This window comes from Mycteria americana, chromosome 1 (assembly GCF_035582795.1).
Source record: "Mycteria americana isolate JAX WOST 10 ecotype Jacksonville Zoo and Gardens chromosome 1, USCA_MyAme_1.0, whole genome shotgun sequence".
Classification (NCBI taxonomy): Eukaryota; Metazoa; Chordata; class Aves; order Ciconiiformes; family Ciconiidae; genus Mycteria; species Mycteria americana.
The window spans coordinates 84,563,395-84,589,062 of NC_134365.1; the positions used below are offsets into that span (position 1 = coordinate 84,563,395).

Genomic DNA, 25,668 nt, shown 5'->3' on the forward strand with positions numbered 1-25,668 from the left:
TTTTGACAGATCATTTAGATGTGATTGAAATCACTAAGTGCCTCTTCAAAGGAGATGGAGATGCTCTCACTTGCTACATGGTGCTTATTTTCTAGTTAAAAGAGACTGATTATAATGAAACGGAAGATCCTTCTCCTCAAAACTTGCACTGACTTCCATCTCAGGTAAAATTTAATTTATGCCTTAACCGCAAGCCACAAGGTGGTGCTCTTAATCCACATCTTGACTACAAAAGAAAAGTAATTTTTCTTTTCTTCCTTTTTTAATATCACACAGTAGGAACATATGGAGAAAAGCATGTTTTATAACATGGCTAATTTGGTTTCTGCAGCAATCTCACAGACTACACCACACACAGTGCAGTCTATAATGGTAAACAATTTTTCCTTAAATGAGACATGCTACCTTCAGAGGGTTTGAAAAAAACAATCTTTCTGGGAAAACCAGTCCAAAGAAATGGTAAACAATGCAAGGAAACAAAATGAAACAACTACAGATGAGCTATCTGAATAATAAAATTCTGTAACTGAACACCTAGTTGGCAATCCCACATCAAACTAAATCTATCTGCAAATCTAGAATTTCACCTGGTTTTCATTTGGAAAAAAAGTAATTCTTCAGTTTTCCTTGAAAGGCATGTGCTGGTGCAATACCACTGCGATGGTCCACTGCACTCCCCCTGCCCCCCCCCCCCCCCCCTTTTGTTCAGGTGTCAAAGAATTCCACGTATATTGACGACGAAGTGAGTATGATCTTCCATGAAGAAAAACACAGAAGGCATGTAAGTTGTGTATGCACACACACTACAAGGACTACTGATGAGCATAATAAAAATAGACGCATTGTTACCTTTTACCTTCAACAATATAAATATATATGTGTAATCTCATTAAAATACTTCCATAGATTTGTACACCCAAGTAGTTCTTAGCAAGATGAAAGCAATCCATTTTCCACAGTGTCTGTGAAACCTCCACGGCTGGAAAACAAAAAGACTGGAGTGATTTTCCAAGGGATGTAGTTCTGCCAGCATAACTGAATTCAATTTATTCCTTTTTTTGCTCTTCACCTTTAGATTCCATTAGCACCTCTTGCCATTTCTTCTCCATCTCTTCTTTGCAACTCAGGAAGGCATCTTCCAAACGCCTCATGGAGTTGGCCAGGTCTGGGTTGGTACGTATGACTACCATGTCATATGCCATCCAGGTTGCCTGCACTACAAACCCAACAGATAATACTAAGCCAGGAATTGTGGCTAAATAAAAGCAATGGCTGATTCAATAAACAAATAAAGGACATGAATTATTATCAGTTCAGATCTTATGTCAGAGAAGGCTTGCTGTAAAATAAAAGTGGAAACTGCCCACAGTAAAACTCAAGATTAAATAAAAGACTGTTCAGTATTACTTCTTTATAAATGTCACAAAATACTTCAGACTGGAAGTATGCTGATGTAAATTACAAAATGGAGATAGACACTTTACCTAAAAATTACAACAAAACAGGTAATCAAAAAAGAAAGGTTCAACAGACTGTTTTAAAATAAATGAACCAAATAATCCTCTCTCCAGACCAGTTAGAGCCAGGAGGCTTGTGTTAGGTGAGGAAGAGTAAGATCAAGGAGGCTGCAGCATAGAGATGAAAGGTTTTAAGGACAACCTAAATAATGAGATTGATTTTGAAATAACGAGTATCTGATAAAGCAGAGCAAATAGTCTTAGCACATATTTCATACTTTCCCTTTTGTTTTACCATAAATTGACTGTAGTTTTCTCAATGGCACTCATAAATTGTGTTTAATTACAAATAGTTTAATTTTCCATCTATTCTTGTTAGTTGCACAGTTTCTGGCAGAATTGTTGCAGAACATGGAGAGGAATATGCAGTCCTCTCCATACATACAGGACTAAGATTAAATTTGCAGAGGAGTCTTTATTCCAGCTGAGGAATTAAACATGTCATGTACTGACCTGAGAGGTACTATGTATCCCACCATTTTTCAGAATTAAATCTCATTTTACATACTATGTTTTAATAATTGTACATTAAATACCTTGTCTGTTTTCAACCACCACCTTGAACTGAGCATCCATCACCTATTAATTTTCAATTCTGAGCCATCTGAAACTTCTAGATTATTTGCACGCTTTCTCCCAATTAAGAACATTAGGGCATTAGTTGATGGTGATTGTTTCCACTTACATTTCAATCACACGGAAGTTTACAGCAATAAATATAAATAATAAATCTTCAGTGTCTCCACTCTAGTAGACAAATCCGTATCATTAATAAAGACCTGTACCTGTTAGTTTTTCCATTTCCTCCAGAAGTTTTTCTAAGTCCTTGTTCAGGTCCTCCACCATCTTTACCATGTTATCATGGTTTCCTTCCTGAGGTTCTGATTCAGCCATCTACAAGGAAACCAGGAATTTGATACTTTACTTTGAAGTGAGTTGATTTTCACAGTTAAGAGAAAGTAACATTGCAATAAATTTTAAAAAACCCTATGTATATAAATATTCAATTTACATGTGAATTCATTAAGAATCTGACCTTGAAGTTACTGGTCATCACCTGTATGCTGCATACTATTTTCTATCCATTTTGAAATTAAGTAGAAAGAATTGCACTCAAATATGCTGTGTTTGTGCCAAATGAAGATTTTGGTATCAGTAATAACAAAGATCATTGTGTCAAACACTTCATTAGAAAATTTTATCGATTGTCCTGTTACAGTTGTCTTCAAGCTTCTCTCCCAAATACTCTGACATAGGGCAATTCCTAATTTTCAAAGTTAGTTGTAAAATCCCCATTTGTATCCAGTATTTCACACTTGCATGCCACAGCTGGGTAACTACATGCACTAAGTTCCGTCACCATATAAGCAGCTAAGTGCTTATGATTTACTAACTTCTGCCTAAGTTGTAGGTAGTAAAATTTCAGGAAGTAAAAATGCTTGGGGCAAAAATATACACTTAGAGGCCCACTTATGCAATTAAAAGTTTCAGAACCTTGATATTAGCTAAAAATATGACACACAGCCTTGCCTTTAATTTCCTTTCCTGAAAACCACCGATGGATGGGACGAAACTATGAAGAAGGAGACGGAAGAGCTTCACTGCAGTGATGGTACACATCACGCACCAAGCATAGTTTTTGTCAGCTTTCTTTTTATATATATGATTTCTCAAACTCAAATTAGTGGGTATCCATTTTCCGTTTTTTATTGCCGATAAATATGGAAGGAATGCAACAGTTTACAACGGCTTTACAGCATTTTAAAGCAATGCCAAACCTTGTCAAGACGCTGGGCGTTCAAGAGTCTTCACACAACCAATTTCATGAGGTAACTGTGTGCCGGCAAACCCTTTACCCCGGAGACCTTAAAAAGCCCAAACCCCTTGTTGTACCACGACGGGCACGCTCTGACTTCCCACCAGGCCTGCACTACGCCCACGACGCTGGGGGACGGCACGGCTGGGCCAACCCGAAGGCCGTTTGAGGAGCCCCCCTCAGAGGCTGGCCGCTGCCCACCTGCAACCAGCCCTCACCCCACGGCCCGCTCCCTCCCTCCCGAGGGGAAGGCCCTTCTCCCGTTCCCTCCCACCAGCCCGCCCTGCCGCCCTCCCCCCCTTTCCCGCCGACGCCAGCCGCTCTTCCCCCCCCCAACCCCCGAGCTCGAGGGGCCCGCGCGCTCCCGCCTCCCGGGGCCGCGGCCGTCGCCAGCGGGGGCGGGGAGAGGAGCGGGCGGGAACGGAACACAAAAAACCGGCGTTCTGTCCTCTCCGTCCTCTCCCGCCCGCTCTGCCTCCGAGCTCACGAACTCGATTAATTCTGTGTTTCACGAAAACAAGCACTTGGGTGAGGAGTTAGGCGGCCGAGGGACAGGAAGGCGAGAGGCACGGGTTTGCCCCCCGCGCCGCGGCAGGGAGGTGCTCCGCGGCTGTGGGCCCGGGCTGTGGCACGGCTCCGTGTGCCGCCACCCCTCTCCTTCCAGCGCACCCGCAGCTGGTCCTGGGCGACGGCACGCCGTGCCCCTCAGCCGGCCTGGCCACCCCCCTGGCCTCTGGGGCAGGCCGGGCCTCCCGGGCAGCGCCTCGTCCCCTGGCTGCTGCGGTGCCGTAGTTGCCCTTCCCCGGAGGCTGGACAACAGGAGGTAACCCCGTTCCCTGCTTACGGCCCCTCTGGCTGTCCCCCCACCCCCCCCGGGCTGAATGGCCCCCTGACGCTAGCCCGGTGCGGGGCCTCCCCTCACCCTCCTTCTGTGCCCGCCCCAAGTCATGGCCGGCTGCCGGCACCAGATGGCCTGTCGTTTCGGGAATTGTCGTGGAAGTAACCCAAAAGTTACATCTTGAGCCCAGAGTTTGCACGTTGGGTGGTGCTTATGCATCTTGTCTGTGGGGGTTCATCTCCCTGCCTGCACAATGGAGAGAGTCTTCAGACCAGGGCCTGTAGTGACAGGACAAGGGGCAGCAGTTTTAAACTAGAAGAGACTAGGTTTAGATTAGATATAAGGAAGAAACTCTTTACGATGAGGGTGGTGAGACACTGGAGCAGGTTGCCCAGAGAAGTTGTGGATGCCCCATGACTGGAAGTCTTCAAGGTCAGGTTGGACGGGGCTTTGAGCAACCTGATCTAGTGGAAGGTGCCCCTGCCCATGGCGGGGGGGGTGGGGTGGACGGGTGGACTAGGTGATCTTTGAAGGTCCCTTCCAGCCCAAACTGTGTTGTGATTCAATGATCGCTGTCTTAATAAAAAAAATCAGAGAAGGTGTTTGCAGGAGTAGGCATAGAAGGGTTAGAAATTTTCTGATGACTGAGCAACAAGACTCAAAGTTCATCAAGGGTTTCCTGATACTAGGAATTATCTGGTATATAGCAGGGTGAGAATCAAGTACGTTCTCTGAATTGCCCACACCCCAAATCGTGTCTCATTCCAGATCAATATCCACACCTTAAACGGTTTGGGCAGTCTCTTGTTCTCCTTTTCATCCACACAAACACAAACTTAGTCCTGTTTTTAAATGATTGAGTAGATTAGTATTCTCATAATGCATGAAACTTATCTCTTGCTATCACCACTCATTTCACTGCAACTGAGTAGATGGTTTGAAGATGGCAATCTGTCTTCAAACAAACTGAAGTACTTATTTACCCAAGTTGTGAATATGAATGCTGTGGAATTTATCACAGAGCATTGTGTTGCTAAAGTTTTGCAGGGGTTCAAAAGCAGTTGAGCAAAATCCTTCAAGGCATATGAAAGAAAAAGTTATATTTGGCTAAGTAAATCCTTGAACCACAGGCTGCTGGAGGCTGGGGAAAGTGTTAAGGGAAATATCATTTTATGTTGTTATAGTCTTTCGTTTCCCTAGGCACTCTCACTGCCAGCTGTCTGAGGCATAGTACTAGGCTGAGGGACCCTTGGTTTGAGGTGGCACAGTCATTTCTTAGGTAATGCCAGCTCCTAAATTCGGTGCCTTTAAGCTGCCTCCCAGACGCTGCCTGCTGCTGTATATGTGTGTGTATGTGGTTAGGAGGCTGATTTTTGGTCTAGTGGTGTTGCTTTTTAATACTACTTCATTAGTCTATGAAAACCTGGCCAGCAAATACTGTGTGTTTATGCATGTAATTCCAATTTCCAGTGACACTGGCAGACAGGAACGTATTTTGTTTCAACATATCTTGGTTTATCTGTGATTCTTCTCTACTATAATTAGGACACAGCAATGTGTTAGAGGGTGAATTACAGATGTAAAAGTTATATTATTAAATGGAATAGTTCTTAAGTGCATTTTTATGTAACAGTGTTACAACTCTTGGTGATACGTACTTTCTAGTTCTTCTAAGGTCTCTATGGGCATCCTTTCCAGGGGATAGCTGGCTCCTGTGCTTCTTTATGTGTGAAGCCCTGCAATTTATTCCATCCTGAGACTGGGTGTTTAGGTCACTATAGGTCTGTTCACCAACTTCTAGGTTTTGCCAAAAGGACCTGTTGGGTTCTCACTGGAAAATGTGAACAGTGTAAAAATGTGGTGGCAAAGAGCAGGAACTTAAAAGGAAAATTTATATATTTAACAAAAAGAACGTAAGAAACTGAAAGAGAAAAGGTAAAAATAACAGAAGAATGTGCATACATATTGTGCTAGTTTGGTTGCTCAGGACAAAAGCACTTAGGAATTAGACAGAGTGGAATTGAATGCATGTGACACGTGCTGCACCTAACTTACAGTCTAACAGTTCATCTGTCAGCCCTGGAGTTCTGGGAGAGGCTGTGGCCAAGCTACCGAGTTAAGCTGCGGACAAGTACTGATTTTGGGAGCCCGAAGAGCTCCTGCTCATGGAAGTTATTTCTTTGAAGGAGAGGAAGACAATGGAATTTAGCCCACATGTATGGCATCTAACTTCTGACATTTGACCAAGATGTGTAAATCAGGAGCTAGGTTACCCTTTGTACCTGTGAGGTCAGTGTAGGGAAAGAGGATTTTAGTACTTGAATTGCTTTACAGAAGTTCTTAATGACCTTGTATTAACTATACAGAGAACCTAGGGCAACTATGCCCTTAACTTAGTTTTTCAGCTGTGTTAAATGAATCCCAGCTTCTGGGCCTGGAAAATCTGCCAAATAAACCAAAGGGGAAAACTGTACTATAGCCTACTTACAGCATCTAACCGACCTTCAGGATCTTTCATGAGCATCTGGTTTGAGAAGGGAGGGCTGACCAGGCCTGTGACTGCATGAAACTGTGCAAATGAAATTTCCATTTAGATTTAAGAAAATTATATGGTCTAATTGATATGGAATGATAAGGTCTAATTTGGCAGGAAAATGGGGGAAAAAGACTATTATTAGATGTGCCTAACCCTGAATAGAGGAAGTGTTAGCAAATTACTGGACCTTCAACTGGCTGAAGAAGATTGATGCATAATCCTTCAGTCATTTCATTTGTATAAGGAGAAGCTCTTTTTTTCCTTTATTTCTTTTCATATAATGCTATCCCCTCCTAGCCTTTGTTCCTTTGGAAATTTTAAATAACAAAAACTGTAGGGATGAACTGAAAATCACACTAGAACTACCATTTTCAAGAAAAATATAATATTAAATAGGCAAATGAATTGTTCTCAAGTCAGAAGACTTGCTATCTTGAGAGGCAAAGCTCATGAGGCAGAACAGAGACTTGGGATAATGATGGGAATTTTTCTTTCACTTCTAGATCATCTGTTCTGATTCTTACCCCATTTGGGGATGAATGGCTGGCTTGCAGAAAAAAAAGAACAGGTACTGAGCCTTTCAACCTCTCTGGGCTTAGGCTGACCAAAAGATCAGTCACTTATCACTTATCAACTATAAGCCAGTTTTAAATCTTACATTAGGGTATGAAAGTAAGTCAGAGACCTTACCGCCACTGAATTACTGCAGAAAAAGTGAATACCACAACAACATTTAAGAAGGCGATCCTTTCATCTGAAGCTTGCTTTTTCTGGTCCAGCAGCAGTTACTTGGAGTATGCTTACCTTCTGGAAGTTGAACTGCAAAATTAGCACCCTCGTTAACAGTCTCAGCACATAGAACAAAGAATGAATGGTTTGTGGTTGAACTGGTGCTTAGTCCCAGAAGCACATCTTGAGGCTGCTGAGCAGCTGCTGTCTGGTTTGGATGGTTGCTAGGTGTGCTGTAGCTGTCTTGGAGATAAAGAGGACGTATTTGTTAATAAGACTGCCAGTCTGCTGCCTTCCAGTGTGCCTAATCATACTTGCTTAAGGAAAAAACAGAGAGGAGAGAGGCATTTAAACAGGCAGTGTTTTCTTTGTGGACACAATTCAAGACTTATAGCAGGAGAAGTTTGTTTTTCACAGGACAAAACATGACAATAAATGACTGCTGTCCCTTAACTAAACAGGGGGAGGGGCTTGTGGATCAGTGAGGAAGATTTTCTACTCTGAGGCCTGAACCATTAAGATACCTTCTCCAACCAGTCCGACTGGGAGCGCAGCAGAAAGATTGGCTGGGGAAGCTAAAAGCAGCAGAGGTTGCTGCTTTTGCATATGCATACCTTGAATATTAGCCCTTTGCCTTTCCCACTCTCCTACAGTTGGGGGCTGTAGAAACTGTGAAAGAAGGAGCAAAAGGCGGAAGATTGCCAATTATCATATTTTTAAACAGGAATCGGAGTAGGTTCCCCCAGCTACCCTTGGGGAAGGTGCCTGTGGAAAGTAACACATTTCGGTAAAGAACTCATTTAAATGAGGAACTGTCCTTTGCATTTTAGTCACTTTTGAATGGCAATGGGGTATAGGACATATCCCCTGCTCCTTCATGGAGAAAATACTGTGGTGAGTCAATGCAAATTAGTACCAGAATAAAAGGAAAGCTGAAACCAGAGTCTGAGCCTACCCTCTGCAGCTGTAGTGATCTTTCTAACTCAAGAAGATTTTCAGTCTAGAAGATGTCTCTCCTGGTTTCTCAGGGCATGAAAGTCCACATCATAGAGCTATTTCACTAGTACTATTTTGCCCACTCCTGCTGGTCTCTGTAGAGAGATCAAGCAATGAAGAAAACCACTCCTGGTTTTCACCATTTTGCACACATGGACAGTAAATGCCAGCTGGAAGAATAATCCCAGAGAGAAGTTTAGGATGTACTGGTGTACAAATATATTGATACGCAGTCTCTCTTATGGATAAATTAACTATTGTGTTTCAGTATCTAAAGCTATTGCCTCTATCGCAACTAAAATTTTCCCACAACAAAATAATATATGCGGCACCAAAGTGTTAACAGGAGTAGGTGAGTTTTGCTCAAACAGTTCACAGAGATCATATAATCTTCTACATCTTCCCAAAGCCACCTGCATGGTGGTGTTGACTGTGAAATGAACTTTGTCTCTCAATGATAGGTCTCATGTTGTTTCCTCTTGTAATACAACTGCCTCTCACTTGTATGAAGTAGGTAAGCAAATAATCTTGTACAGACTCATATAACCAGGAGTCAGGAATCTGAAACTCTTAACACAAGATTTTTCAGTGATAGGAGAGGGCAATCTTAGAGCTAATGAAGGGAGCCTGCAGGCCAGCAGCTGCGACTCATATACATGGGTTGGGTGGGAAGAAAGTCCCCAGAACTGAAATGCTGAGGGACTGAGGTGTAATGAAGATTACACCGCACAGCTGATGAGGGCACCAGCAGAGTGCAGCGGTGACCCCAAGGGCATCATAGTAGGAAAAAGTCACAGGGCAAGTTCAAGAATATTATCCGGTCTGGTTGGGGAGCTCAGGAAGGATTTTGAAGGGAGTTTGTAAGTGAGGGTCATTGCCAGGGCTGTGTGGGAGCTCTGGGCTGGACTGGTGGGAGGAAAGGGCAGGGGAGAGCTGACGGCAGGGCTGGAAAATGCTCGCAGAATGCATGGACTGCCCAAAACAGGAGGGATATGAATGAGCAAGGCGGAACATGAAAAAAGCCTGCGTTGCTGCTGTCTGTTGTAGCATGTTTTGGTGTTATTAATCTTTTCTCTCTTTCTTCATTTGCAGATTGTGTTGCTGATAGAAAGCGCTTTCAGTGTCTGGAGTCTTATGGATTTTGTACAGATTTTCTGTTCCAAGAACCCATTTTTTCTAAACGTGAACCTGTAATCTGAAGTGTATGATTTCTGTTTGTTACGTTAGCCTATCCCTCTTGATCTGTGTTTGCCTGCCTTTCAAATTACGCTCCAGGTCCCCGCCTGAGGACTCTTTGCTTTGCCTGTCTCTCATCTGTGAGTGAGCAGCTGGTGCGTGGAAGCCAGGCAGACCCGTTTCACAAGTGTGTGCCTACCTGTCAGCTCACGTGTTGGATGTACACTCACGCAATCTCCCTGGGGAGACAGCTGAGAAGACCTTGAGGAGTAAAGAGTTGAAGCTGGGCAGGTCTGGGGTAGGAAAATCAGTGAGGAGGAACTTAGTCATAAGAATTACGACCACACAAGGTAACCGTCAGCGTTATCAAGAGCGGCCTCAGACAAACTGGGAACTGGCAGCAGGCGAGCTTCAGGAAAAGACTACCGCAGGGCAAGACAAGTGGTGTAATTCAGGTAAGTGAGAGAAAACACTGCTGGAAGATTAGCTAATGAATGTGTAATTTTTTTAAAAGACTTTTATTAACATAAATGTGACCTGAAGTAGGATCTAGCTGTACCATAAAGTCTATACATCTGTGTGTTTATGTATATACATCTGTGCATGTACTTACTGCTTGTATTGAAGTTACTTATAGTAATAAATTTCTGTGATCATAATGGTATTGGGATTTGAGAAAAAAAAAAGAGATATGTCCTCTACAAGCAGGTGGATTTAAACAAAATAACTTCTAGGCACATTTTAAACAGGAAGAAAATAACAAAGGAAATAAATGTAGTATAAAATTAGTCTCAGTTCACTGACACAATGCAGGAAGCTAACTCTAATCCAATGTCGTGCAGATACCTAGATTTTTCTATGTGTTTACCTGTTTGCATGTATCTCTGTGTGTGTGTATGCATGAGCTACTGATTAAATTATAAACAAAGTCTATGTTCAATGCACCAAGAAACATCCAGAACTTGGGAAACTGTGAAGCTAAAGTTGTGTACACAGCTTCAGCTCAGTTTCCTTGTAGCTGTGCATTTATGAAAGTAGATTCATGTTCCATTTCTTAAGCCGTTATGCAGCAATGTAATATCATGCAGTATTCTTATCACACAGTGTTTTTTACAAGAGCTACATGTATGCATGGTCCCTTGAAAAACTCTTTTGTTCTTCCTATGTCCTGTCACAGCTTTTGCTGTCACCATTTTTTAGAATATCTGTATCCAGTTTGTGCTACGGTTTGATAAAGGCGTAGTACTGGCAGCTACCAGCAAAATCAGAGTTCAGTCAGTAAGAAAGAGACAGAATGGCCGGTATTTTCAAAAGTAGTGTGTGATTTTTGACTACATAAAAGGAAGTCATAGGTAACAGTGTGCTGTTGAGAGTTTGGCCTCTAGACTTTCCATATTCCAAACAGTCTGCTCACTAAGGGCTTCAGGTCAATGTATTCCTCACTTTTTTTTTTATTGTTTTAACTTTTATTTTGCAGATTACCTGTGAGGAATAACTTTTCATGGCCTTAATTCAGGCAGAGTGTGATCAAGATGTATGTTAATTTTTCAGAAACTATAGTAGGCTGTGTCTGCATTAGAAAAAAATATTTTTGTCTTAATCGCCATTCAGTTTCTGTACCGTTTCACAATTCTGTACTCAGACTTCCTCACACTGCACAAATAAATCAATTTTTGTGAGATGGTCTAAATTTAAGCAAAACTTAGCACCATGAGAACTTGCATATCTCCACTGATATGGTGCCAGTTTGGACTAACCTTGTTAGCCTAAAAGCACAGCAGTGCATAGTCCTCCTGCCTCATATTTCTCAATGCAGTAGTGACTGCTGTCTTTGCTTATTTTTTCTGCTCCCTTGAAAAGGAGCCAAGTTTGCCCTAAGTAATTCACCTGCTCAAATAGCAGCATGGACCTCATTATTTGCTGTTTTCTCCATGGTCAAGATCTTCAGAAGTGGTCAGCCTAATTTTCTTTCACTCCTTTTATATGCTTCAGTAGCAGCTAGTCTAGGTTTGATGTTCAGGTACTGCTTCTAATTGTGGACCAAGAGAGAATCTTGAGTCACTGTACATGATTTTTTTGACACACTTTGTTTTCTTATAGGGTGTTAACGGTTACCAGCTGTTGCAAAAGTGTGTTAGAGGACCAAATCTTTATTAGCTGAGACCTTATTACAGCCAGTACAGCAAGCTGCAGGGTATTATCAGTAATCCTTGTTCAGGACAGAAGTGGGGTGGCTCTGGTATGTTATAACCTGGGTTGACTGGTCAGAATTTCCCATTCTACACAGTTGGAGATGCTGCTTGGTAACCCATGGGTGCCTTATGGTGAGAGGTGAGATGACTCAATGGGCTAGGGAAACCTTGCAAAGATGTCATGATCTGTCAGGGTGTTGGAAGTAGTCACTAAGGTCTTCTGAAGGCAGGAGAGACAGGATATGTAGTCTAACAAATACATAGCTTTTTGCAGAAATATGTTTTTATGGCATCAAGTTGTTAGGCTTGAAACCTGTGGGACTTGTTTTTTATTTGTTTTGGACACTGCTTTTAGTAAAATGGTGGACATTACAGGGGAAGAAATCTCTGTTTCGCTGTTTGCTTTTCCATGGTGCTTTTCTTCTCCCTCTTCTCTCACATTCAATGTCCACAACTGCTCGGCTGTCCTGAGCCCACACATTGTGGTTTCACTGCCATTCTGGTTCCTGCAATTCCCTGATTGCTCCCCTCCCTTTCAGCTGCACGGCCAGGGCAGTGCGCTTGTGCATAATGGTTGCCTAAGCCTTGACTGGTGGCTGTGTTCAAAGGTCATATAAAAGAGGAGGAAAATACTAAAAGCAGTACAGAAATGGTGACCAGAAAAGCTTGAGAGTAAGGTTCTGCCACTGTAAGAAATTAAATAGAAGGCGTCATGGTTAAAGGGTTTGTTTTGTCTTTTATCAATCAGGCAGTATGCTGGACTGAAGTGAGTTACTCAGCTGTTCTTTACGTGCCTGTAGTCATATTACAGTTGGTCCTCACAATTACTGCATGAAAAACACCTGTAAGAATATGTTCATAATGAAGTGGTGTGCAGTTAATGCAGGCCAGGAATTCTGGAGAAATAACTACATTAACTTCCATATCAGCTCATAGCACAGTTTAAAGGGTCTAATGAAGACCCAAATGAATCTTAGCCTTTATTTTTGTAATATTTAATTAATTTAATGAGCTGATTCTTTAGACAGAATAGCTAATCAATACTCAAGGATTTACACTTTTGCACTGATGATGGGAACTGATGTTAGTTCCCAAGTCAGACATATGCACTAGCAAAACTGTGTATTTACTGTGAATATGTACAACATCTTATTTTCCTGAACATGGCAAGAGCAAGCAGCAGGCAGTTTCTGTGTGTGCAGTTCTCAAGCCGTCTGTTCCTGTATATTCCACAGACATGTGAGACTTTATATTTCTCTTTCTTTTCAGTCTTCACCACAATGTCTGTCACTCAGGCTTCTTGACTCTTAGGGACTCGCACTTTTAATAGCATAAATTGAGCCTGATGAGAAATTTAAGTCCATAAAATGTGAGAGAGGATTGATTATTTTAGGGCAGATCACCTTCCCGATCTAGTTTACCACATTACCATGTGAATGCTTGTGCTAGCACTAAGGGGATGGTATACATGTGGGAATGAATGACAGGGGACTGGAAAAATCATAGTAGGGCTTATGCTGGCACACAGTGCCTGTGGATCTGTGCTGACACAGGGAATGGTTTCACAATACAGTTTTAGACAAATTAGCCATTCACCACCCTGGGTAGCGGAAGATCCGTTTTCCCTGTTCCTGCTTCTGGATGTGTGCTCCTGCCACTTCCTCGAGCCTGTGCTGGCACTTGTTGAATTGATTGGTGAACTAATACCACTTAGTGAATGGGCAGGAAATTACCGTGGCAAAAGAAAAGTTAATTTTTGGCATTCTGAAGGAAGAGTGGCCTAATACTGTGGTCAGTACCTGTCGTGTATGATTTTTTTATGGCACTGACAACTAGTTTTCTTAAATAAGGTGTTAAGTCACATTGATGTGCTGCACAATAGAGGACCTGATGAAAAAAGATGTATGTCCAAGAGAAAAAGGAAAGTTCCAGGTTTCATGTAAACAATGAAAATAATGAGTTTCAACTGAAGGAGGAGGAAATCGGAATAATCTGAAAGATTAGATAGACCCAGCCAAGGAGAGCAGGCTATTGAAGCAAATATGTTTTTGAAAATAAACAATAAAGAGAAATTAATTCCAGTGAGTGATTTCAGTGTATGTAAAAGAGTAATAAAAAAACAGTGGAATAACTAAGCTGACATTTACTTGTGATTGCACAGATTGTCTGATGCAAATTCTAAATTGAAGTAACACAGGATATGTTCTCCTGTGCTCATGATCTAGGCAGCACTGGTCTTGGTACAACATAACACAGACAAGGAAAATCAGAATTCCAGTGAGGTACAGGTTTTGAACCTCTTAAGGTATTTTTGTCACCCTTATCCTGGCTTGATACCGGAAAACTGTCTTCATATAATAAAATAAGTATTTGAGTACTGCCAATATGCTTTCTGCTATGTGGTGAGTGTGCACCTATACATTGAAAATGTTAGTTCCACATAATCTCCATGTGTCCCCTACTGGTACACTGCAGAAAATAATTGTCAAATGTATAATGTGAGATCTGTAGATTTCTGAGTTACCACTCTTGTTGTGAGGATGGAAATGTAGGAACTGCAATAATGTTAATGTTAGACCAGTAAGCTGCAGAAGGAGCTAAGTATGAGAATTCATTTGGACTCGGCCTGAAAAGTAGCACTGAAAGGCATTTCAGAATTATCTTATTAAGGGCAACTTCTTTTCCTACTTCCTGAGTTTTGCAAGAGGATAGACCCATAGAGTGTAAATGGACTTGTCTAATCAAACTTGTCCAGTGGTAACACCTGTGTGGCTCCATAAGCAACAGCAATAAATGGGAGTGGCAGTGCAAATAAAGCACCAATGGCTGCTAGTGTTTTTATTTCTGGATCCCATAGTTCTGCCCTGAGTATGGTTAGAAAACTTGGGTGCCACCCACTGGCATCACTGATGGGAGGTGCATAAGGGAGTAGGTAGGAATCTTTTTTATGGACAGGGGACCAGTGTAGAAATGGTTGCTGCATCAAAGCTTTTTTCCATGGATCTGTGTGACTGTATGAGCGTCTTTCTGTGTAAGCACAAGTTGGTATGCCTGTGCTTATATGTGCCTGTGCATGCGCATTGTTTAAATGCAAGTGTGCCTTTCTAGCGAGCATCAGTACAAAGCAAAGTCATTAGCTAGTGTTAAGATGGAGCTTGGACTGTTTATGACTTATTATACAACATGATTGCTGGCTAATGGTCCTAAAGTCTATTTTCCTGTGATGCCATCATGTCTGTTTATACCTGCCTTTCGTATCTGTGTGTATCTGAGAGTGAAAGAAGCTAGAACTGTTCCCCTTATACGGGTGATACCTGTGTATTCGTGTGTAAGTGTGTGTATGTGTTGTAGCCAAGGTAGGTTGAGTTAGTGTGCTTGCTTTCAGAGTGTACCTGAAAAGCTTGGTGTTACTGCTGTATTATTGCTCCTTCGACTGGATTCATGTTGTAGCCACACCCCAAAAACGGGTGAATTTGCTAACATATTAAGAATCAAAGGAAATTAAAAATGAAACAGACTTTTTGTGATATCTTAAAGTGCAGATATATTCCATTTTCTTCTTTCTGCTGCCTCTGTTGTGCAACTGATAAAGCATAATTTCACCCCTTAATTTTAAGCATGAGAACAAACTCTGTTTAATGTTTCATCCATCACCAACTTCCATAAAACCGTATTAGTATCAATAAGAATGCCATACATTATTATTAACATTTGCCATTGTGGTTAATTGGCTTGAACCTGTAGCTGAAAATAAAGTAAATACTTACAGGATAAAAGTCCCACTGCCTGTAAAACATTCTAGATGATACTGTTTCTGAAGCTGTTAAGTCTTAAATTTTTGGCAATGTTTATAAGAAGCAGTGGCTAAATGTACTTGCCTTGCCTTTCTGTCAGTCATCACTATTCACCACATTGATTTTTACAATTTAGAAATAGTAGTCCAGGTCCTCTGCTGATGTAAATCAATGCAGCACCACAGAGCCTGTTCCTATCTTATGACTTCAGTCCTCAGTGATCTGTAATGCAGAATAGCTGAAATTCTACATCAGGAATGTGTTTTGGGAGGCCTTCAGCTGATCTGCAGTCCTGGTGCAACTCAAAGACACTGGCATACACTGGTGATTGTAGCCCTGTCTGACTGTGGTTGTCATGTGTAACATGACAAACGCACTTAGACAATCAGAAGGTTTTGTAGGTGTATGATTGCACATGCTAAGGGGTTAGGCTAGTGATAGCTGAAATTACAGCTGGAAAGGTGCGTGCTTGCACAGATATTGTGATTCAGATTAGTTATAGACCTGGCAGTGTTAAGGAGAGCCCTAACGTACCAGACTTTTCTTTTTTTTGCTTGTCTCTGTGGAGCAATAATACGAATTGTGGCAGGGGCTGCAGTCAAGAATGACACACATTTTGTACGCATGCTGCTGATCTGTTCATTTATTATGGACCAGAAGATAAAAGGCTGAGCCATTCTGGCATCTAAGAAGTGTGTTAACTAGAAGTGTATTAGCTATTCTTTAAAAAGAATTAAGTTAATGACTGTGATGTTTTTGTGCATATGCCTACCCAATTGCTTGTGAGGCACTGTAGAACAAGCTTAATCTTAACTTCTCTCTGGTCATGCAGTCTACCATTCATAGGATTTGATAGTGGATATCCTGTACCATTCTCTAACCCTCAAAGCCCCAGTGCTGCTTCTTCACACAACCACTGGTCATAAGGGGGTAGAAAGCTCCATATTCAGTTCACTTGTTGCTTCATAAATTATCCTTCCTCCTGATAAATTTCATTAATATTCTTTGTTTCTATGCAGAAGACAGAGGTCAGAGACCCACGTGCTTGTAATTGAACATGGCAGGGGATGTAAAAAGATTAACACGCATGCTACTGGAATGCAACAGCAATGACAAGCTATGTGGTAAGATTCACAGATTCCTTTAAGTAATAAGCTTTCACATGCTGAGCCGGAAGGCCAGCTTTGCTAAAAAGTGGGCTAAGCCCTTTCCCCTCCTCCACCTGCATCACAGCCCACACAGAAGGCTTTGACTGAGCTCACTGTGCATTGTGTCTCAGGGTAGAAACTTTTAAGGAGATGCAGCCTTTGTGGTGGGATTCATCTTGCATAATTTTAGCCATTTTAGAGTATTTCTACTTTGAATGAGACATAATATAGTCATTAAAGATTCCCTGCTGCTTCCCTAAGGACCAGTCTTGTGAGCTTTTGATTTTATGACTTCCTGTCATCTTTGGGAACTGAAATGTGGTCTTGCCCTATGCAAAAATAGCACCACCTCCAAATCTGGGGACCTAAGAGAATTAGTTACCTGCAGCATTCTTGTTAATTGCTGTGTCTTCCAGTCAAATCCAAACCAGGTGACCATGCCCTGTTTTCTTTAAAATGCTCCCTACAATTTTAATGGAAGGAGCTGAACCTGTAATTGCACATGTATTTGTTATGGCACAGTAATATACAGCCCTTTCCATCTCCCTCCTATGCCTTTGCCAGGGCTTGCTCTGTTTCACTGGTGGATGATACTTACAGATGGTTACAATTCCTAGCCTCTGTATTATGGTATCTAAATAAATGACCTTAGGTGCAGGAGTCCCAGTGGTTTCATGCAGTTTAGATACTCAGCACCTTGAAAAATAGGGTGGCAGCACTAACAGTGTTCAGTTGCTATTCCAAGAAGCAGAGGATAGATACACATACCTTTGGGGTTGAAAGTTACTGAAATGAATTATTGCTACTTTGTTATACAGAACCAACGTGCATCAGGCAGTGCTGCTTATTCCTTGGCTTCCCATTTTCTTTTTCTGCTGATAGTTGTGCGTGTATATCAGATTGAAGTGATTGTTGTCCCAGTTCTCCTTGTGGGTTTTTTTGTCATCATGCTATCTGTGATCCTTTGGCTTCACTGTCGAGGCTTGCGAGCAAAGCAGGAGCAATCATCATCATCTGGACACCAAGGTAAAAAAATGTTTCGACCAGAGGAAAGAGTGTTGGTTTCAGTGGCCAGAAGTCAATCCCATTTCCCCATTGCTTGAGCTGTTAGTCAGTAGCATTTATGAAGAGCCTGAGTGGTATTCAGCAATCCAGTGAACATTAGAAAAACTGGGAACCCTGATTTACCCCACTTGCAGTAATAATAGTGGAATCTGTAGTATAGATGGATCTGAGAAAACCTAAAGCAACATACCATGTAGGCTGATTAATGTACTCTGGTGACATCACTTGAGAGCTGCAAAGTGTGTTTATGAAACAGCCTTCTAGATGCTACTGCAAGGAGAGTTTCACTGGGGTAATTATGAATGACATAATTTTCGTTTTGATGTAGGTCACACCTAGTTAATCCATTTTCTATACTGTCATTTAAGAAATTTAATTTCAAGCTGCTGTCTCCCAGTTCCTATGGGGACAACAGGAAATAGAACAGGGACTGGTGAGGGGGTAGGGAAAGGTTTGTTGGTACTGCAAACACATGTTGCTGTGTGGAAATAAAAATCCAGTTCTGAACTGATTTTGGGATTGTAGAGGAAAAAGCATCTTCAGCCTATATAAAGGGAAATAATTAGGAACAAAGATAGGGCCTTTGTGGGAACACCCTGTGCATGTCACTTTCATAACAACTTGTAGCTGGTGATAAAAGAAAATGGTCATTGCTTCAGCACATGGGAATCAAATGCAAATGTGTCTTATCTAGAAAGTTTACATAGTTAAAATTAGTAGACATCTCCAGACTCATTCTGCCTTTTCATCAAATAGTGGGAGATAAATTCCTTTACCTCTTCAAGGGCCAGGATGAGTAAGATACAATAACAGTTCCTTACTTTGTCCTGATTTTCAAAACAGTATGGAGCAAAAATCAAAGAGGATAGAAGGACAGGCACTGCCACCTACTACAAAAGTTCTTCTGTCTGCTTTTATGCATCGTGTATTTGTTTTTGTCAGTGAATGACAAGAATCAGCAGGAATCCAGCTCAACAGAGAATCTCTATATCCAGCTGAGTGAGACATCTGTGGAAAGCCTCCTAAATTCTGCATCCTTGACTCTGAAAGAACTGGAGATACCACGAGAGAAACTCTCACCAGGCACCTTGCAGCTGATAAAACATGGCCGCTATGGGAGCATCTACAGAGCACAATTGGAAACTGGGAACCCCGGGGAGACTAAGACTGTAGTATTGAAAGCCTTGCAAGGTAAGGCACGTGGCCAGGATCCACTTTGTCACAGATCTCTGTATCAAAGACATGATGCTGGGCAGAACTTTGCAGTCATTACTGGACAAGAACAAGCTGTGTTCAGTATCATGTTAGCTAGTTAGAGTGGTGTTTTGGTAGGAGTGTCTTGGTAGGACTAAAGAAGATTGCTGTTCGTGTTGATTTTAAAAGGTACTCACCCTGTTCTTTGCTGCCTCCCTTTGGGTTTTCTGTTTGGTTTTTTTGTGGGTTTTTTTGAGGGGTTTTTTTTTGTTCTTTCAGACCTGGCTAGTCCCCAGGAAGTAAAGGATTTCCTGGGAAGGATTAAATTCCATCAAAATCTTGGTCGTCATGAGAACCTGGTTGAACTGGTTGGATGCTGTGTAGCCCAGCTCCCACTTTATGTGATCATGGAAGATGTGTCTCTTGGTGACCTGTTGACATTTCTATGGACATGTCGGAAGGTGAGTCAAAAGAATTGATAATAGAATATCTTCTTAAATTCCTTAGGTACGTATCTATCCATAAGTCATAGTCCATAAGTCATAGATGATTCTTTTCATGTCTCCATGTATCCATCTATATCAGTTTAAACTATTTCCATTCCCCCAAAGAAGTTCTACACAAGTCTAAACTGCAATAGAATTAGTGGATATCTCAATTGAAATGGTATAGTTTGGAGAAGCTGACATAGTTTTGTAAAGCGAAGTCCTACTTTGCAGACCATTGGAGTGAGAGCTGATACAGCTACCTGAATTTCTAAAAAGTTTTAATTAATGTCCCACTCTAAATGCTTTTAAGAAACCAAAGCAGTTACGACACCAGGGAGAAGGTCATTGAATGACAACTAATTGATTAAAAGACAGGAAACAAAGCATAAAAGTGAAAGGTTGGTACTTGCATGGAGGCAGGTCACCCATGAAGTTCTGCTGGTATATATGCTAGGACCTGGTGCTGTTCGTTACATGTATCAATAACCTAGAAAATGGGTTGACAGTGAGGTGATGAAGGTTGCCAATGATACCAGCCAGTAAAGGCAAGGACTGACCTTGAGGAACTGCAGAAGAATCTTCCAAGATTGAGAGACTGGCCATAAAAAGAACAGATGAAATTGAGTATAGTTAAAAATGAAATGATGCCCATGTAGAAAAGCAATCCTAGTTTCCCATATGTAATGATGGCCTCATATCTGCCCATTGCTGATGAGGACTGAAATCATGGGACTGATTGTATGAAAATATACAGTCTGATGAAAATGTTAACTCAAGCCAAAAAAGAAACCAAATATTAGGCATTATTAAGAAAGGCATAGAAAAAAACCTCTGCCATGTCACTATATAAATCCATCATTCTCCTACATCTGGAACACTAAATACAGAGAGATTGCTTGCTGCTTTTTTCAGCAGAAGGACAAGGTGGTAGCAAATAAAGCTAGTAAGTGCCATGTTCAAACAAACAAATGGAGGTGGTTCTTCATGAAGTGGGGAGTTGACTAATGGAATTCCTTGCCACTGACTGCTGTGGATTTTGAAACTTTACATGGGTTCAAGACAAGAGTGAATACATTCATGGAACATAACCTTTCAAAGGTTACTGAACATGTTGAAACCATAACCATCTTGGGAAGTCCTTAAGTTGCAAATAGTTGGGGGCTGGAAAACTACACAGGAAAAGCATTGTGTGCTTACCTTATTCTCTTTCTCTCATCTGAGTATCCACCTAGGGTAACTGTTACAGGCAGGGTAGTAAGGGAGATGGACTGCTAGTCTCATACCTGATAACCATTCATATGTTATAAATGTGCTTTTCTAGTCATCATTCTAATTTATAATAGATCTGTCATTCATCTGTATGGATCGTCATTCTCCACTGTCATTCTGCCCATTTCTAACCTATTCATCTCTTCTCCACCCTTCAATTTACCCACTAATTGTCTCTAGTGTACTTGTCTTACCCAGCACACCATCCATCCATCTACATCACCCATCCACGTACCCTTCTATTTCAGTCAGTTTATGACCAATTGTGAAATTAGCTGGTGGAGCATAAGATTAGCTAGTACACATTTTATTAGATTAGAAGGAAATGTTCCCCAGTACCCTACAGCTAAAGCATTTGTTTGATCCAAGGTCTGCTCTTTTTTTTCTAGGATGTAATGATAATGGATGGTATCCCCTATGACCTCACTGAGAGGCAAGTATATGAAATTGGACAGCAAGTTGCAGCAGCCCTGGTAAGTCTGCTCACACTCACTGCATTTTTACTTTCTTGCTTGATTGCAACACAAGTCTGCATGGTGGCCTAAGTCTTCTTGACCTAAACACTGAGGATGTCCTTTGCTAAAACTGAGACAAATATGCTTGCGTTATTTTGGTGAGCATATACCTCTATTTCACAGCATGGAAGACAGGCATAAACTAAGTGAAAATTTATATCAATTAAAATTCCTTTTAAAATTATCATGGTCTCTGTCTTTCCCAACTTTCCAGGCTTACCTTGAACAGAAGAAGTTGTTCCATGGTGACATTGCTGCCAGGAATGTCCTCCTTCATCACAACTTCACTGCTAAGCTCTGTGGTTTGGGTGTGGCCTATGAAACTCACACATATGGTGCCAACTCAGTCACACAGATTGTGCCAGTCAAGTGGCAGGCTCCAGAGCAGCTCCTGAAGAAACCCCCCAGCATCAAAGCAGACATGTATGATTTAATTTTTCAACTAGAAGTTCATCTGTGTGTCAGGCCTGTCTCTCACTCCTTCACATATCATGGCATGTCCTGAAGTTCACAGTAAGGCATATCTATTCTCAGCATAATGCTCCACTTTATAGCTCATACCTTCTCTTCTCATTTCTTGCAGGTCATGCCTACTCATTTGTATGTATTTGAGCTAGCTAGCTAGAATGGAAACTTAACATTGGTTTGTTTTCTTTTCTTGCAGATGGTCTTTTGGAATTCTACTGTATGAAATGATTACATTAGGTAAGAAGATTTAATGATAATAAAAAAATATGTAAGGAAGCAGCAAATTAACAAGACCCAAAATCTCAAATTTCAGAATGTAAAGTTGGACCATTTAAATAAGTATCCAGTTTTTTCCAACTTGTAAAGTCTTGACAATTCCTTTTAGACTTTCTGTCAGTGTGAATTCTGGTAGGAAAAAAATGGGATTTTGGTAGGGAAGGCATTCTTATACAAAAGCTGCTATCTGCAACCATTACCTTAATTCCTTTTGCCCTTCCAGGTGCTCCACCATATCCTGAGGTGCCACCTTCTGACATCTTATCATACCTGCAGAGACAGAACATTATGAAGCAGCCCTCAACCTGCCAGCAAGCCATGTAAGCCGCTTGCTTTATGGACAATTGAACTTGAGATCTGCAGAGCTAAATGGAAGTGAGATGTACAAAACTAGATCTTAACAAAGATCCCTAAGTCTAGACTATACAAAACAGTAACCTATTAGCTGAGGAGACATGTTCTCACATGCCTGCCACATCTCCTTACTGGATTCTGCTGCATGAAACCTTGATTGCCAAAATCTCTCTTTCCTGCTTTTGAAGATTGCTCTTCTTTCTGTTTCCATGTCTGCCCTTGCATTTTTTTGCTCCACTGCTTCCCTGCAAGGTGCAGAACTATTCTGGAGTAATCTTTCTCCTCTAAGTTGTGGGATTCTCCCTGAAATGAACAAAGCATCCACAAGGAAGATCTAAGGCATTATATTTCCTCTTGTGAAGACATAATTTCTTTTAATATTCAGAGGCTTTTTCTTCCATAAGGAATCTTAGCTGCTGTTTCCAAAGGGAATACCAAACAATCTTTTTCCCTTTTCCCATACTCACAGTTGACATCCTTGTAAACAACTGCATGCCTTTGTCCCCACACATTATTATGTGGTTGCAAATTTCAAAGGGTCATTGAAAGAACTTTATATGAAGCAGAAAAAGAGGAGGTCTCTAGACATTTTAAATATGAGATGACTTGACTGTAGTAAAACTTTGTGTTGGTGCTTTTCATTCCCAGCACCTCCTTACTTCTCCATCTTACAGGTACAGCATTATGAAGTCCTGCTGGCAGTGGAATGCAACTAACCGGCCTTCTCCAGCAGACCTGATCCAGTCCCTACAAACAGCTATAAAGACCAGCAATGACCATGCAGTACTGCAGGTGCCTGAGATAGTGGTGCCTGAACTCTATGCTAATGTTGCTGGCGTTGATTTGTACAGTCTAGTGAGTGAATATACTATACTCTGAAGGACCCTTTCACATGTTGGTAAAAGAGAAGTCTCTGAGTTTGCCCTCACTTTGCAAGCTCAGAATGAGGTGTGTATGTTGGGAGGGATCCCTTTGTTTTTCAAACATGTTATATATATCAGATCTCTCCTCCACGCCTGAAACAACAAGCTATTATCATTATTATTATTATTATTATTAAATCAACCTGTTGATATCACTCTGCCAGTGGTGATTTGGGAGCAAAGCACGTTTAGGAAGCTGTAGAAAATGTAATGAGACACTTGAGTTAAAGGAGTGTATTGGGTTTGCATGGCAAGGTTTTGGTAGTTGGGGAGCTACAGGGGTGACTTCTGTGAGAAGACGCCAGAAGCTTCCCCCGTGTCTGACAGAGCCAGTTCCAGTTGGCTCCAAGATGGACCTGCTACTGGCCAAAGCTGAGCGCATCAGCAATGTTGGTAGCACCTCTGTGATAACATATTTTTAAAAAGGGTAAAAAATACTGCACAACAGCAGCCGGAGAGAGGAGTGAGAATATGTGAGAGAAACAACTCTGCAGACACCAAGGCCAGTGAAGAAGGAGGTGGAGGAGGTGCTCCAGGTGCCAGAGCAGAGATTCCCCTGCAGCCCGTGGTGAAGACCATGGTGAGGCAGGCTGTCCCCTACAGCCCATGGAGGTCCGCAGTGGAGCAGATACCCACCTGCAGCCCGAGGAGGACCCCACGCCAGAGCAGGTGGATGCGCCCAAAGGAGGCTGTGACCCTGTGGAAGCCCAGCCCATGCTGGAGCAGGCTCCTGGCGGGACCTGTGAGCCCATGGAGAGAGGAGCCCACACTGGAGCAGGTTTGCTGGCAGGCCTTGTGACCCCGTGGGAGACCCACGCGGGAGCAGTTCATTCTGAAGGACTGCACCTTGTGGAAGGGGCCCACGCTGGAGCAGTTGGTGAACAACTGCAGCCTGTGGGAAGAACCCACATTGGAGAAGTTTGTGGAGGACTGTCCCCTGCGGGTGGCACTCCACAGTGGAGCAGGGGAAGAGTGTGAGGAGAAAGGAGCAGCAGAGGCATGTGATGAACTGACCGCAACCGCCAGTGACAGTGCCTTAATTTTTTTTTTCTTTAATTATTTTGGCACTTTGAGCAATAAATGTTCTTGTAAAAAAAAAAGCATAAATTCACATTAAAGGAATATTTTTACTTGTTCTGTGTAAAGAGTGGATTCAATGTTCACTCAGTATCCCTCCAATTAGCATGACCCTTGTATGTGTTTGAAGTCGAAGGGCATCCGACCCACAAAAGACTAATTGCAGTCAGTTATATTCATTAGGATTTAGTCTTCCATGTAGTTGAATCCATGAAGTTGCAGGCCTGCAGCATCCTACAGGGCCAAAATTAGGTGTGTTAGCCATGTAGGATGCAAGGCTGAAAAATCAGTGTTGTGAAAAAAGCTAAATGATGGCTCTTCTAAAGGGGAATATTTACCTTGAAGGAAGTCTTCAACCATCCCTTTAGATATTAAACATACATAGCTGTAAAAAGGAGCTTAGATTTTGGTTTCCATCAAAATTTGTTGGTCTTCTTCCAAAGAAAACGTTAAGTTTTCTCTTTTAAATGCAAAATAACATGAATGGAATGGTTGTTTTCCCTATATCACTTAGGCTTTGTAAGAAACTATGTTTCCATCCGGAAATAAAAGTAATGTTAGTTCATACAGCACATATATCACCGCTATATACTGGAACATTGCAAACTCCGTTAAAGACTGCTCCGTTGGCTTTCTGACTTTTCTTATGGTGTTACCTAATCGCTACCTTAATGTCCATAACCACTGTTGGTGTAAATCTAGCTTGAAGAATTGAAACATCTGCTTTTCAAAATGCTAAAGCAGGTATGTATAATAACATCCTCTTCTCTCTCCCTCATTTGAAAACAGGTTCAAAGCTACCTGATAAATCTAGGTCAAATTTACGGTTAACCAGTCAGCTGATGTTATTTTTTTGGTGGATAAACTATTCATTAAAAAAAACATTTGCTTGTTTCAAAACTTCCACCCAAGAATGGGATATTCTCAAAGGTCTTGCCAGTGAAAGGTGGGTGTGTTCTAGATATGTAATACAACCTCAGAACCGTGAACAGCATCTATAGTGCTGCGGCAGACCTGATGAATAATGCACAGTGGTTCATAGGGTGCTTTGTTAAACGGAGAGATAAATGTGACAAATGCATCACTGTTCTCAAAGCTCCCTATCTTGTTACATCCCAGAAAGCAATGTTCTGGTTTACACGAATCCTCATATTTTATTTCTGTTATCAAAGCTCTGATCAAGGGAATCCGTGGGAATTCAGGTTTCTGAGCACCTCACAGCCTCTAACAAAAGATCTGCTTTAGTTGCTCCTGAGAGCAAATCTGTGCCAAGACCCTGCTTATGAAATTGTCCACA

General features: G+C 41.7%; 2 protein-coding genes across 8 annotated transcripts; one reads left to right on the plus strand and one right to left on the minus strand.

The window, feature by feature from the left end:
• Nucleotides 1-1,046: 1,046 nt before the first annotated feature.
• On the minus strand, nucleotides 1,047-3,546 carry SYCE3 (synaptonemal complex central element protein 3). Its single transcript, XM_075508943.1, has 3 exons — nucleotides 3,296-3,546; nucleotides 2,303-2,411; nucleotides 1,047-1,216 (listed from the first exon to the last, which is right to left on the minus strand). The coding sequence occupies exons 2-3, from the start codon at nucleotides 2,409-2,411 to the stop codon at nucleotides 1,047-1,049; spliced, it is 279 nt and encodes a 92-aa protein (XP_075365058.1). The 5' UTR covers nucleotides 3,296-3,546.
• Nucleotides 3,368-24,667, plus strand: STYK1 (serine/threonine/tyrosine kinase 1). 7 transcript variants are annotated; one of them, XM_075508902.1, is made up of 13 exons: nucleotides 3,368-4,156; nucleotides 9,525-10,063; nucleotides 12,972-13,039; nucleotides 13,962-14,082; nucleotides 16,614-16,718; nucleotides 17,561-17,768; nucleotides 18,750-18,998; nucleotides 19,281-19,462; nucleotides 21,148-21,231; nucleotides 21,488-21,696; nucleotides 21,938-21,978; nucleotides 22,241-22,337; nucleotides 23,046-23,449. In XM_075508902.1, the coding sequence occupies exons 5-13, from the start codon at nucleotides 16,704-16,706 to the stop codon at nucleotides 23,248-23,250; spliced, it is 1,290 nt and encodes a 429-aa protein (XP_075365017.1). In that variant the 5' UTR covers nucleotides 3,368-4,156; nucleotides 9,525-10,063; nucleotides 12,972-13,039; nucleotides 13,962-14,082; nucleotides 16,614-16,703; the 3' UTR covers nucleotides 23,251-23,449. The 7 variants fall into 7 exon arrangements, 6 of the variants coding, with proteins under 6 accessions (XP_075365017.1, XP_075365007.1, XP_075365046.1 ...); XR_012776647.1 differs by lacking the exons at nucleotides 12,972-13,039; nucleotides 13,962-14,082 and adding an exon at nucleotides 23,721-24,667 and having other exon boundaries at nucleotides 23,046-23,319; XM_075508892.1 differs by having other exon boundaries at nucleotides 12,972-14,082.
• The last annotated feature ends 1,001 nt before the right edge of the window (nucleotides 24,668-25,668 follow it).